The sequence below is a fragment of the Gorilla gorilla genome, chromosome 9 (assembly GCF_029281585.2).
Source record: "Gorilla gorilla gorilla isolate KB3781 chromosome 9, NHGRI_mGorGor1-v2.1_pri, whole genome shotgun sequence".
NCBI lineage: Eukaryota > Metazoa > Chordata > Mammalia > Primates > Hominidae > Gorilla > Gorilla gorilla.
In genome coordinates, this window is record NC_073233.2 from 53,814,013 (window position 1) to 53,827,927 (window position 13,915).

Below are 13,915 nucleotides of genomic sequence, written 5' to 3' on the forward strand. Positions count from 1 at the left end.
AAAGTGAAAGGGTGGCTTCTATCCAGGTCCTCTGTGCAGGAACTGCAGGGCCATGAGCCTCTGAAAGCTCAGAGCAGAGCGGTGCTCGGGGAGAGAGGACTCTGAGGGGCCTGAAGGCCCAGGCAGCAGCTGCAGCACCACGCACAGCCCCAGAAAGCCTCATCCTGACCAGTGGTGTGGGGCCCACGGCTGTCTCCGGGTTTCCAGGCGGCAGCACCTGGGGAAGGTGCCTCCCGCACATGCCCCCACTCCTCCAGCCAGAGCCCAGGGAAGGCAGACAAGCAGCGGCAGGGACCCTAAACCATCTTTTATTGCGCACTTCAGCCATGAGACTGGGGCTGGCCTGTGTGCCCTAGGCATAGTATTGTAGGTTGGCTTTCTTCTTGGCCTGCACCTCCAGGATGCCTTCCATGTAGTCCTCGTGGGTGAGCTCTGTGGCACCCCTGCGCAGTGCGATCATGCCCTACAGCCGGGACAAACAGAGTCTAGGTCTGAACGCCTGAATGCCTTCCCTGGCTCCCTGAGGCTCAGGCCTCTTCCCTCAGCCGTCTCCACCAGCCAAATGCCCCCATCCTGTCCAGGGAGGGGGCAAGAAGGCACAAAGCGACACACCCACCCCAGCTGACCACTCACCGCCTCCACACACACAGCCTTGCACTGGGCCCCATTGAAGTCATCTGTGCAGCGGGCCAGCTCCTCGTAGTTCACGTCAGGACTGAGGACAGGACAGATACCACAGGCTCAGTGGCTTATGCGGAATGGGCAGAGGGGCCAAATATCCTCCCCTGGCCCCGTCAAGCAACAAAGTCAAGTTGCCCTGTGATCAGAGGCAAGTCCCTTACTCAATGCGCCTTGTTTTCTTCTCAGTACAAGATGTGGGGGATGAAGGGAGGAAGTTAATGCAGGTTATAACAGGTTATTTCTAGGGTCTCTTGAGCTCTGGCCTTCTAGAAATCTGCATCTGGGACTCCAGGGACTGACTGTCCTCATCCTGTGCCCAGCACTGCGCTTGACGCTGTCACATCTAATCCTTACCACGACCCTGTGAAATCAGTGCTATCATCCCCAAGTCCCAAATAAGAAAAGTGAGGCCGAGGCCGGGCGTGGTGGGTCACGCCTATAATCCCAGCACTTTGGGAGGCCGAGGTGGGCAGATCACAAGGTCAGGAAATCCAGACCATTCTGGCTAACAAGGTGAAACCTCGTCTCTACTAAAAATACAAAAAATTAGCCGGGTATGGTGGCAGGCGCCTGTAGTCCCAGCTACTTGGGAGGCTGAGGCAGGAGAATGGCGTGAACCCAGGAGGCGGAGCTTGCAGTGAGCCGAGATCGCGCCACTGCACTCCAACCTGGGCGACAGAGCGAGACACTGTCTCCAAAAATTAAAAAAAAAAAAAAAGTAAGGCTGAGAGAGGGCATGCCACCTGCTGAGAGTCATACATATCTGAACTCAAGTCCATCTGGTCCCGGCCATTCCTGGCGTGTGTTAATGGGCTGAGGTGTGAGGCCAGGAAACTAAGTGCCTCCAGCCTCTGTGCCTTCAGATGAGGGGTGGAGTCTAAGGAGCAGAGCACCCAGAATTACGACACAGGCCCTGGCAAGACGCTTCATCACACAACTGAGGAGAAACGGAGGCTGGCGTGCGGAACGGTGCTGTGTGTGCCTGGGGCCTGGGAGGTGGTGGTCGTGGAGGCTGGGGAAGATCAGTACAGAGAAGCGTGGTAGAGACATCCTCCTGCGCCTGTTCAGGTCTCTGTGCCCTGCCCGTGCTCCTGCTCACCTGACATTCATCTTTCGGGAGTGGATCTGCATGATTCTGGCCCGGGCCTCCTCATTGGGCATCGGGAACTCTATCTTGCGGTCCAGGCGGCCCGAGCGGAGCAGGGCGGGGTCCAGGATGTCCACCCTGTTTGTGGCTGCAATTACCTGAGGAAGAGAAGCCACAACTTGAAAGGAGCAAGGTGTTCACAGATGGGCAGACACGGTCAAAAAAGGCAGAGAGGCAGCCCCCAGAGTGCAGGTGAGACACATGAGATGTTAAAGACAGATCCCAATTCTCATTCCAGCTCCACCACTCGCTAGCTGGGGGCCTGACAGCTCCTGACCTCTGAGCCTCATCATCTTTGCCTGGGAGTGCTAATACTCACCTTAACTTGGGTGTTGGGCTGGAAGCCATCCAGCTGGTTCAGAAGCTCCAGCATTGTCCTCTGCACCTCCCGGTCCCCAGCCTTCTCACTGTCAAAGCTAGGGCACAGGAAGCCCGAGATGCTGGTGAGGGCACAGCTTAGGCAGAGCCCTCCCCTCCTCTACCCGCTGGAAGCCTAACCTAACCCGTCCAGGGCAGAGAAATGGCTCACTCAACTTGGGGCCCCCAGCCCAGGGACTGGCACATAAAAAGTGTCATTAATTGTTGACCACATTCAGAGACTGAAGAGACTTCTAGAATCAGGTGCCGGGCTGAGGATAAAACAGTGAGCAAGGCTGGGCATGGTGGCTCATGCCTGTAATCCCAGCACTTTGGGAGGCCAAAGTGGGCCTATCACCTGAGGTCAGGAGTTCGAGACCAGCCTGGCCAACCAGGTGAGATGGTGAAACCCCATCTCTACTAAAAATACAAAAATTAGCCAGGCGTGGTGGCAGGCACCTGTAATCTCACTACTCGGGACACTGAGGCAGAATTACTTGAACCCGGGAAGTGGAGGTTGCAGTGAGCCGAGATCACGCCACTGCACTCCAGCCTGGACGACAGAGCGAGACTCCATCTCAAAAAAAAAAAAAAAAAAAAAGCAAAACCAGCCACTGCTTGGGCTGTTACTGTGATGAATGTACACTTGCAAACTGAGCTAACGCTTAGAAACACAGGGATCTGGCCCAGCCTTGGACGGTGCTGTACAGGAGAGCCCAGGAAGGCATCCCCCAGGAAGTATTCCTGAGGCTGAGATCCGAAGGTTGAAAGCATACCAGCTAGGCAACCAACCAGTGGAGAACAGGGCAAGAGCCACAGCGGGCCTGAAACGCAGGAAGCACCGTGGCAGGAGTCCAGAGCAGGGGAGGCTGGGGACAGGCATGAGATGAGGGTGAAGGCGCAAAAGGGCAGCACATATTGAGCCTTGCAATTCCAGCATTTATCCCAGGGAGCAACAGGGAGGCCCAGGAAGGTTTGATTTTTTTTTTTTTTTTTGAAACAGAGGCTCACTCTGTCATCCAGGCTGGAGCGCAGTGGCACAATCTCAGCCCACTGCAACCTCCGCCTCCCAAGTAGCTGGAATTACAGGCGCGCACCACCACAACCGGCTAATTTTTCTATTTTTAGTAGAGATGGGTTTCACCATGTTGGCCAGGCTGGTCTCGAATTCCTGACCTCAAGTGATCTGCCCACCTCAGCCTTCCAAAGTGTAGGGAATACAGGAGTGAGCCACTGCACCCAGCCACAGTTTTTAACAGGATTGGTTTATGTCAGGGACCACTGTGGGTTCATGTGAGCGAGGTGGCCAGATTCCTGCTTTGGCTTTGTTTTCTTTTCTTTTTTTTTTTTTGAGACAGAGTCTCACTCTGTCACCAGGCTGGAGTGCAGTGGGGCAATCTTGGCTCACTCCAATCTCTGCCTCCCAGATTCAAGTGATTCTTGTGCCTCAGCCTCCCAGGCAGCTGGGACTACAGGCGCCTGCCACCACGCCCAGCTAATTTTTTGTATTTTTAGTAGAGACAGGGTTTCACCATGTTAGCCAGGATGGTCTCAATCTCCTGACCTCGTGATCCACCTGCCTCGGCCTCCCAAAGTTCTGGGATTACAGGCGTGAGCCACCGTGCCCGGCCCAGATTCCTGTTTTGAAAGGAACATGCTGGCAGCTGTGGGAATGAATGGCTGGGGAAACAGGGAGGCTATTGATCAGGAGTTAGGAATTGGAATCTCAAGAGTTGAGGAGCCACCATCCAGGGGCAGGAGGGGATACAGGGTGGGAAGGAACCACAACTTAGCACAACTGAGAGTCAACCCACTTCCCCCTACTGCCACAGAGATCGCTAGGGACCCTTGGCCCTCCCTTACCGCTTGGTGCCGATGGCATCCAACTCATCAATGAAGATGATAGAGGGCGCTTTCTCCTTGGCCAGGGCAAAGGCATCCCGGACTAGCTTGGCACCATCTCCAATGAACATCTGCACCAGCTGGGGGCCAGCCAGCTTTAGGAAGGTGGCCTGGCAGGAAAGGGTGGTAGAGTCAGGTCAAAGGCAGACCCTTTGAGCCCATCTCATAGAGTTTCTGCTCCTGCCCACTTCCCCCGCATCCCTCCCAAAGTACTCACCTTAGTCTGTGCGGCACAGGCCCGGGCCAGGAGGGTCTTCCCCGTCCCTGGGGGCCCATACATCAGCACCCCTTTTGGAGGTTGGATCCCCAAGTTCTCAAACTTCTCCTTGTGGTTCATTGGCAAGACAATGGCCTCCACCAGCTGCCAGGAGGAAGTCCTGGGTGAGGAGATGAAGCCCTGAGGGCTTCTACAGCCCAACTCTTCATGGCTCCAACCCCAATCTGCATCCCTCCTACTCTAACTCAGGGACACGCCCATTCCTTTCCCCTAACAAGAGGACACAAGGCTGGGCGCGGTGGCTCACGCCTGTAATCCCAGCACTTTGGGAGGCTGAGGCGGGCAGATCACAAGGTCAGGAGATCGAGACCATCCTGGCTAACACGGTGAAACTCCGTCTCTACTAAAAATACAAAAACATTAGCTGGGTGGGGTGGCAGGTGCCTGTAGTCTCAGCTACTCAGGAGGCTGAGGCAGGAGAATGGCATGAACCCGGGACGCGGAGCTCGTAGTGAGCCAAGATCACGCCACTGCACTCCAGCCTGGGCGGCAGAACAAGACTCCGTCTCAAAAAAAAAAAAAAAAAAAGAGGACACAGAACACTCATCCCCACCCAGGCTGGCTATGGACTCTCCAGGAACAGGAGTATATGGCAGAAAAGACACCGGGCCAGGGGCTGGGAGAAGTGGCTCATGCCTGTAATCCCAGCACTTTGGGAGGCCAAGGTGTGCGGATTACCTGAGGTTGGGAGTTCGAGACCAGCCTGACCAACATGGAGAAACTCCGTCTCTACTAAAAATACTCCGCTAAAATTAGCCAGGCTTGGTGGCGCATGCCTGTAATCCCAGCTACTTGAGAGGCTGAGGCAGAATTGCTTGAACCCGGGAGGCAGAGGTTGCGGTGAGCCGAGATCATGCCATTGCACTCCAGCATGGGCAGTAAAAGCAAAACTCCATCTTGGAAAAAAAAAAAAAAAAAAAAGGATGCTGGGCCAAGAACCAGGAGCCTGGGCTCCAGTCCTGGCTCTGGTCTCTCTGTGATCCTGGGCAAGGCATTTAAACTCTCTGGGCTTCAGTCTCCTCACCTGTCACATGGCACCCCTCCCTTACTCCCTAGGTTGCTATGAGGATGAAAGACACATTAGCGAGATGAGCTGCATCAATGGCGTGGAGAAACTAAAAGGCTGACAAGGCTGCTGGCAGCTGCCGTGCCTCCCTCACCTCCTGGATCTGCTTGTCCAAACCCCCAATGTCACTGTATTGCTCCGTGGGCCTCTCGTCCACCTCCATGGCCTTCACCCGCGAGTCATACTCTGTGGGCAGCGTCTCCAGGATCAGATAGGAGTCTTTGTTCACACCCTAAGGACACAGCACAGGGCCTTCAGATTTGGCCCAGCTCAAGGTCTACCCAACTGACTGGGTGACAGGTGTCTGCAGAGGGAAAGACACAGGACTGGGCAATACAAGAATCAAACAGCAAGTAGACAGAATTCCAGACTCTCTGAGCTGTTCTGCCAAGATTCAGAGCCAACAGTGACCTGGGGCGGGTGCAGGGGCTCAGCTAGTCACCAGAAAAGCACTGCCTGGGCTCAGGCCCCACTCACCACCAGGTCTCCTGGCTTTAGCTTTTCAGCATCCACCAACCCAATCACAGGAAGGAAGTACGTCTGTGGACAAGTTACAGGGGCAGTCTCAGTTAGTGTCCTCAGGGAAGGCTCCCTAGTCCTGTCCCACATCCGCTCCTCACCCTCCTCCAGTCTCTCATTGCTGAGCCACGCTCACCTGTCGTGTAGAGGTTTTGATCACAGCACACTTGCCCTTCCTCTGGGAGTCCAGGTCAATATTGGCACCATCCTCCTCTTGGTCATTAGGATCAACATCCAGGAGCTGGGAAGGAAAAAATACTCAGTCCCTTGAACTCCCCAAGGCCCAGTGCTTCCTAAGACAGTTACTAATACCTGCAGGGCTGGCCATCCCTACCTCCCTCCTCCAATAGCCCTGAGCCCACCAAACGTGGGTGCCCCTGCTAAGCCCAGGGATTGACTCTGTGTAGGTGCTGCTCCTCTGCACAGGGCTCATCTACCCTGGAGGAGACATAACCAACAGAAAAGGAGACATGTGAGACTTCCCAGGCCTTTGCAGGCCCCTGTCTTCCCCATGAAAGTGCCCCAGGAGGTGTAGCTCTGACATGCAGTTTGGCCTCAATACCTCCACCCACTCTTTCCCTAGTGGCCCCACCCCAGGCTGTCCCCAATCCCTGCTGACTCCCTCTCTTCCCCTCCACATACACACACACCTCGATGACGTTGGAGACAAGGTACGGCAGGGTCTTGTTCACTTTGATTTTCTCACTGTTCTCTTTTATCTTGTCCTTCATGGCTTGGAGCTCATGGGTGACTCTCAACACTTCACTCTTCATGATCTGAGATCAGGAGGGGAGGAGGAGCAAATATAAACCCTGGCACAGCTTATGCTAGAGCCCTGTAACTAGTGAGGTCCAGGGTGCCCAGGGGACCCTCCCGCATCCATTCATCCAGCTCTGAGGCTCTCTGAAGGCAGAGTCTGACTGTGTCCACATCCTGCAGAAGTCAAAAGAGGAGGCCAGTTTGGAAACCTCCTGGTGAAATAGTGGTAGTATTGGAATAAAAGCAGGCCTCCGAAACAGGCAAATATAGGTTTTAGGTTCTGCCTCATAGTAAGAACTGGGTGCTTTATCGCAGTACAAACCTCTCTGAGCCTGTTTCCTCATCTGTAAAATAGGCATTTTACTAAAAGAAGGATTCCTGAGAGGATTATTCCCAGTTCTCACTGGGAAAGGCAATCTGATAACTTCTCATCTCAGCCCAGGTCTCCCACCATCCCCTACCTATCTTCTTGTCCCTTTTAAGGCTTAGTTTTCTTTCCTCTCTTCCTGATATGAGGGGGAAGCCCGAGCCCCATGTCTCCCCCAGGGTGCCCGAGAAGGAAGCAGGAGAGGCGACTCGGATCGCCGGGGCCTGTCCTGTGGGGGCTCCATCGCCCGCACAGAAGCTGTGGGCCCACCTTGATCTCACTGTCCAGCAGCCGTGTGCGCTGGATGATCTCCTCCGTGGACATCTTGAGCACCTCCTCCCCAATTCCATCTTGCTGTAAAAAATTATTTGTTTATTTATATATTTACTTTTACTCAGGACAAGCATCCCTCGTTCTCCGAACCCACTCACAGCCTCAGTTTCCACGCCCACAAAACCAGGATGGAGTCAGGACCCCTGCCCACATCCCAAACAACCCCGTCCCCGGGATCGGGCCAGACCTTGACCCCCAGCCACCTCCTTCCCTCTTGTCAATGGCATCTCCCTGCGGGCCCCGGTTCCCGGACCGCCAGCTCGCCCGGTGCCCACCTCGGCCTCATCCCACACGGTCGCCATCTTCTCCTGCCGAGTCACTGGACTCTCAAGATTCGGCAGCAGATTCATTTCCTGGAGGAGCGGGCAGAAGATGGGACCAAGCGGGAGCCGCAACGGGAGATTAATACCGTCTTTCTTAAAGCCTTCTCTTGACCAGTGGAAAACCTCTCCCCACAAATCCCGACTCTTGACCGGACCAGCTCCGGCCGTGCTGCGGAGCAGCGAATCTGCCTCTCCGATTCCAAAGACCAACCCCTGGCCACAGGCCCCGCCCCCGCGGCCCCTGAAACGTTCCCGCCCGCGTCCTATTTTTGCCGGGCGCGAGAGATGGGGCCGCTATTGGCCGACACGCGCGTTGGGGGCGGGGCCTAGGCGTAAAACCGGAAAGGGAGGGAGAAGGGTTGGATCCGCGAGGGCCTTTGGGAAATGTAGTCTTTAATCTGGCCCGTGACAGATGCTTGCGGAGGGGCGCGATCAAACTCAGACCGTGACCCCGCTAGGAATAAGGGGATTTACACAATGACACTGCCTCCCAATTAATAAACGACATAGGCCAGCCGTGTGCAAAGGGCCAAAAAGGCATGCCACGTCAGTCCGCATTTTTACAATTATTTAAGTACAAGCTGGCCACCCGGAGTTACGGGAGGGAATCATTAACCAGCTTTAAAGAGAAATCGCTGCTGCTCCTAACGTCAGAGCAGGCTTCACGGAATTGTCCACGTGGGAAGAACTCAATTGACCATCAGCCTCTACGATTAAAAACATTATGACTCGGGCCGGGCGCGGTGGCTCACGCCTGTAATCCCAGCACTTTGGGAGGCTGAGGCGGGCGGATCACGAGGTCAGGAGATCGAGACCATCCTGGCTAACACGGTGAAACCCCGTCTTTACTAAAAATACAAAAAATTAGCCGGGCGTGGTGGCGGGCGCCCGTAGTCCCAGCTACTCCGGGCTGAGCCAGGAGAATGGCATGAACCTCGGAGGCGGAGCTTGCAGTGAGCCGAGATCGCGCCACTGCACTCCAGCCTGGGCGACAGAGCGAGACTCCGTCTCAAAAAAAATTATGACTCGTATCTGCAATTGTTTGTTTTCTCTGCCCATGGTTAGTAATCTCAGTGAGCAGAGCGGGTCTCCGGATCATGGGAGACTCATTCGTTGTACCCTTGTCGGCTATTTTAAATGATCTCTCCTTATCCTTTGAGGTGAGCCCTGGAGCCCCTTTAAAGGGAACTTCATGTAAGCAACATAGCTTATATTTCAAGTCAAACCATCATAAACACTCTGTTAACCTGATGAAAATCTGTGCAATCGTTGCCTTTTTTTTGTTTGCTTGTTTGTTTTTTGTTTTTTGAGATGGAGTCTCGCTCTGTCGCCCAGGCTGGAATGCAGTGGCGCGATCTCTCCCTACCGCAACCTCCGCCTCCCGGGTTCAATGGATTCTCCTGCCTCAGCCTCTCAAGTAGCTGGGATTACAGGCACCCACCACCACGCCCAACTGATTTTTGTATTTTTAGTAGAGACGGGGTTTCACCATGTTGACCAGGCTGGTCTCAAACTCCTGGGCGTAAGTGATCTTCCTGCCTCAGCCTCCTAAAGTGTTGGTACTATAGGCATGAGCCACTACACCTAGCCTTTGCAGTGGTTTTTTTTGGAACGCGGTTGAAAGAATTTTTTTCTTTAAATAACAACATGTACAGCTGCTCACTCAGGCTGACAAAGCGTCTCCTCAAGTAACAGTGCTTTATTCCATTCTCTCAACAAGCCTGCCTTGTGGACAGATTGAATTACCATTCTCAACTTTAAATAAGCATAGGGAGGCTCAGAGAGGTTAAGTGCCTTGCTGGAGGTTATTCAGTGAGTCACTGGCAGCACTAGGACTGCTGACCCCAAATTCTCACTTTGAGTTGCCCGACAGGAGCCGAGAAGCCCAGAGGGGAAAGAGACTGTTCAATCTGTGCTGGTCCCCACTATGCCTGGGTCAGTTGGGTCCCATTCTGGGGCCTACTTTTGGAGATCCTGACAAATATGAATATGTTTAGAAAGCCTCCAGCCTGGGCCTAGGAGGGATGCAGACATTCTCCCCTTAACCAACTTTTAGGTAGGCTCTTCTGAGCCATCTTTTTTTGACTAGGCCTTGTGGGCTGTTCCTTCATCCCTGTCTTCAACCTGTCTAACCCTGTTTTCACAAAAATCCTGCTAGTCAGTTTAACGGAATCCCCCCACCCCTGATACCTCATCCCTCTTGATATATGATCCAGTCCTCATTTATCCTTCACCTTTGAAGTATAAGCTCTTGGCCTGCTTTTTTTTTTTTTTTTTTGAGACGAAGTCTTGCTCTGTCGCCCAGGTTTGAGTTCAGTGGTGCGATCTTGGCTCACTGCAACCTCCGCCTCCTGTGTTCAAGCAGTTCTGCCTCAGCCTCCTGAGTAGCTGGGATTACAGACACCCACCACCACGCCCAGCTAATTTTTGTATTTTAGTAGAGACGGGGTGTCACCATGTTGGCCAGGATGGTCTCGACCACCTCATGATCCTCTCACCTCCACCTTCCAAAGTGCTGGGATTACAGGCGTGAGCCACCGTGCCCGGCCGTCCTTCGCCTGCTTTAACAAGAATCCTGTTAGGCCATTTTAGCAAGAATCCCCCTACTGGCCGGGCGCGGTGGCTCACGCCTGTAATCCCAGCACTTTGGGAGGCCGAGGCGGGTGGATCACAAGGTCAGGAGATCGAGACCATCCTGGCTAACACGGTGAAACCCCGTCTCTACTAAAAAATACAAAAAATTAGCCGAGCGTGGTGGTGGGCACCTGTAGTCCCAGCTACTTGGGAGGCTGAGCCAGGAGAATGGCGTGAACTCAGGAGGCGGAGCTTGCAGTGAGCCGAGATCGTGCCACTGCACTCCAGCCTGGGCAACAGAGCGAGACTCCGTCTCAAAAAAAAAAAAAAAAAAAAGAATCCCCCTACTGTTAATACTTCCTGTTAGTAATTTTCAATCCACTGACCCCTTCACGTTGCTTTGGTTATAAATTCCCAGCTGTGTTTCCTGTATTCAGAATTGAGCTCAGTTCTATACTGCAATCTTTTTCCTAATCCCCAAAGCCAGTGCCGGACCACAGCCTGGTGGAATGTTAAAGAGAAGGATTGACCCACCTGCTGGATTTTAGGACCATTCTAGGCTGAACGTCTTATTCTTTTTTTTTTGAGACAGAGTCTTGCTCTGTCACCCAGGCTGGAGTGCAATGGCACAATCACAGCTCACTGCAACCTCCACCTCCTGGGTTCAAGTGATTCTCCTGTCTCAGCCTCCCAAATAGCTGGGACTAAAGGCACCCACAACCATACCTGGCTAATTTTTGTATTTTTAGTAGAGACGGTGTTTCACCATGTTGGTCAGGCTGGTCTCAAACTCCTGACTTCAGGTGATCAGCCTGTTTCAGCCTCCCAAAGTGCTGGGATTAGAGGTGTGAGCCACTGCACCTGGCCCTGAACATCTCCTTCTTTAATCCTGGCTAGAATGACAGGGATTGATTATCTTGGGAGCCCAGGAGTAGGAATGTCTTGGGGAGATGGGAGAAAAAGGAGAATAGTTTATGAAGGTTCACTCTGCTCAAAAAGGTCAAGGAAGTACCAGGAGGTCAGTCCCAGCAAGGAGCTGGGAACCTGGAGCAAAGCATGTCTTCAGGGAGAAAGACGCTGGCTGAATTAGGGACCTCTGGTCCATCTGGGCCTCTAGAGAGAAGAGGTCTAGGCCAGGCCTAGAACAGATGTTTCTGTCTTGGCATCAAGCTAGGGTGAGAGCCACCAGGCCGGCCAAAACCCTGGAGTCATTCTTTGTTTTTGTTTTTGTTTTGAGACAGAGTCTCAGTCTGTCACCCAGGCTGGAGTGCAGTGGTGTGATCACAGCTTGCTGCAGCCTCCACTTCCCAGGCTCAGGTGATTCTCCCACCTCAGCCTCCTGAGTAGCTGGGACTACAGATGCACACCACCACACCCAGCTAATTTTTGTGTTTTTTTTTTTTTTTTTTCTGAGACAGAGTTTCACTCTTGTTGCCCAGGCTGGAGTGCAGTGGCACGATCTGGGCTCACTGCAACCTCCACCTCCTGGGTTCAAGCAATTCTCCTGCCTCAGCCTCCTGAGTAGCTGGGATTACAGGCATGCGCCACCATGCCTGGCTAATTTTGTATTTTTAGTAGAGGTGGGGTTTCTCCATGTTGGTCAGGCTGGTCTTGAACTCCTAACCTCAGGTGATCCACCCGTCTTGGCCTCCCAAAGTGCTGGGATTACAGGTGTGAGCCACCGTGCCTGGCCATTTTTGTGTTTTTTGTAGAGATGGGGTTTCACCATGTTGCCCAGGCTGGTCTCAAAATCCTGGGCTCAAGCGATCCACCAACCTCCGCCTCCCAAAGTCCTGGTATTACAGGCATCAGCCACTGCACCTGGAGTCATTCTTGACTTCTCTCTTCCCTCACTGATGCAGGACAAGCAAGCCCCAAAACTGGGGCTTAGCCAAGGAGGGTTCTTGGCTTCACCAACGAAGGAATTCAAGGGTGAGCTGGTGGGGTTAGGCAGCAACTTTTATTGAAGAGGTAGGGTACAGCAGCAGCAGAGCGGCCACCCCATAGGCGGCGTACCTAGAGTAGCAGCTCAGAGGCAGTGTTGCACTCATATTTACACTTACTTTTAACTGTATGCAAATTAAGGGACATATAATGCAGACATTTCTAGAAAAAGGGTGGTAACTTCAGGTCATTGAATTGTTGCCATGGAAAGGGGTGGTAACGTTCAGGTGTTGCCATGGCAACGGCAAACTGACATGGCACACTGGTGGGCGTGTCTTCTGGAGAGGTGCCTCTGCCCCATCCCTGTTTTAGCTAGTCTTCAGTTTGGTCCAATGTCTGAGCCCTGCCTCTGGAGTCAAGTCCCACCTCCTACCTCAACAGCAAATCCAATCCACCTGGAAGTCCCATTGAGTCTACCTTAAACAAATATCCAGAATTCAGAAATAGTAAGATCTGAATCAAAACAATCAAGTGGAGGGTGTGGAGCTTGGTGGAGCTTTTGGGGGTAAACAAGATTGTCCATGTGCTGAAATGCATAGTTAAGGCTGAGATGGAAATCACTGGTTTCTCTCCTTTTGCATCTATTTGAAAATTTCCAAAACGAAAGATATAACTCCTCCTAACCCCCTTGAATAGGACCATTTCTCACTCCCTCCATTGCCTATCACCCTGGTTCAAGCCACCATCATCTCAGACCTAGCTTATTATTATTATTTGGCATTGCTGTTGCATTTGAGATGGAGTCTTGCTCTGTTGCCCAGGCTGGAGTGTGGTGGTACTATCTTGGCTCACTGCAACCTCTGCCTCCGAGGTTTAAGCAATTCTCTTCCCTCAGCCTCCCGAGTAGCTGAGATTACAGGTGTACGCCACCATGCCTGGCTAATTTTTATATTTTTAGTAGAGATGGGGTTTCACCATGTTGGCCAGGCTGGTCTCGAACTCCTGACCTCAAGCGGTCTGCCCGCCTCCACCTCCCAAAGTGCTGGGATTATAGGCATGAGCCACCGCTACCCCTAGATTATTATGGGGACCTTTCCACTGGTCTCCTGGATTCTACCCTAACCCTCCTGTGATGATTAATTTTGACTGGGCCATGGGATGCCCAGGTGTTTGGTTCAACATTATTCTGGGTCTTTTTGTCAGGCTGTTTTTAGACAAGATTGACATTTAAATCAGGAGACTGAGGAAAGCAGGTTGCCCTCTCTAATGTGGGCGGGCCTCATCCTGTCAGTTGCAGGCGTTGAACAGAAAGGCTGACTCCGAGGGAGTTCTTCCTGCCAGATTCCCTTCTGACAGGCACAAAGGTCTTTTCTGCCTTTGGAGTTGAACTGAAACATTATTCTTCACGGGGCTTGAGCCCGACAGCCTTCAGAGGAGAACTACCCCATCGGCTCTCCTGGTTCTCAGACCTTCTGAATCAGGCTGGAACAAAACCATCAAGTCTCCTCGGTCTCCAGAACTCACCCTGCAGATCTAGGGACTTGCCAGACTCCATAATCACATGAGCCAAGTCCTTATACTACATCTCTTTATATAGCAGGTTGGTGCAGAAGTAATTGCAGTTTTTGCCATTAAAAGTACAAGCAGCCAGGCGCGGTGGCTCACGCCTGTAATCCCAGCACTTTGGGAGGCCGAGGCCGGTAGATCACCTGAGGTCAGGAGTTCG

The 13,915-nt window shown here is 52.9% G+C and overlaps 1 protein-coding gene across 2 annotated transcripts; it reads right to left on the bottom strand.

Annotated features, from left to right (window-relative positions):
• Positions 1-292: 292 nt before the first annotated feature.
• PSMC3 (proteasome 26S subunit, ATPase 3) lies at positions 293-7,966 on the bottom strand. 2 transcript variants are annotated; one of them, XM_055354896.2, is made up of 12 exons: positions 7,684-7,966; positions 7,346-7,429; positions 6,600-6,725; positions 6,086-6,190; positions 5,908-5,970; positions 5,525-5,662; positions 4,305-4,448; positions 4,049-4,197; positions 2,148-2,244; positions 1,781-1,926; positions 634-715; positions 293-463 (listed from the first exon to the last, which is right to left on the bottom strand). In XM_055354896.2, exons 1-12 carry the CDS (start codon positions 7,756-7,758, stop codon positions 353-355), a joined length of 1,320 nt encoding a protein of 439 aa, XP_055210871.1. In that variant the 5' UTR covers positions 7,759-7,966; the 3' UTR covers positions 293-352. The 2 variants fall into 2 exon arrangements, with proteins under 2 accessions (XP_055210871.1, XP_055210870.1); XM_055354895.2 differs by having other exon boundaries at positions 293-715; positions 7,684-7,947.
• Positions 7,967-13,915: the final 5,949 nt, after the last annotated feature.

Excerpts from the sequence above, each read along its gene's own strand:
- PSMC3 (XM_055354895.2), bottom strand. The coding sequence starts at position 7,758 with ATGAATCTGCTGCCGAATCTTGAGAGTCCAGTGACTCGGCAGGAGAAG. Across the intron at positions 5,663-5,907 it reads TAAAGCCAGGAGACCTGGTG|GGTGTGAACAAAGACTCCTA; the intron begins GTGAGTGGGGCC and ends CTGTGTCCTTAG. Across the intron at positions 4,198-4,304 it reads CCTGTGCCGCACAGACTAAG|GCCACCTTCCTAAAGCTGGC; the intron begins GTGAGTACTTTG and ends CTTTCCTGCCAG.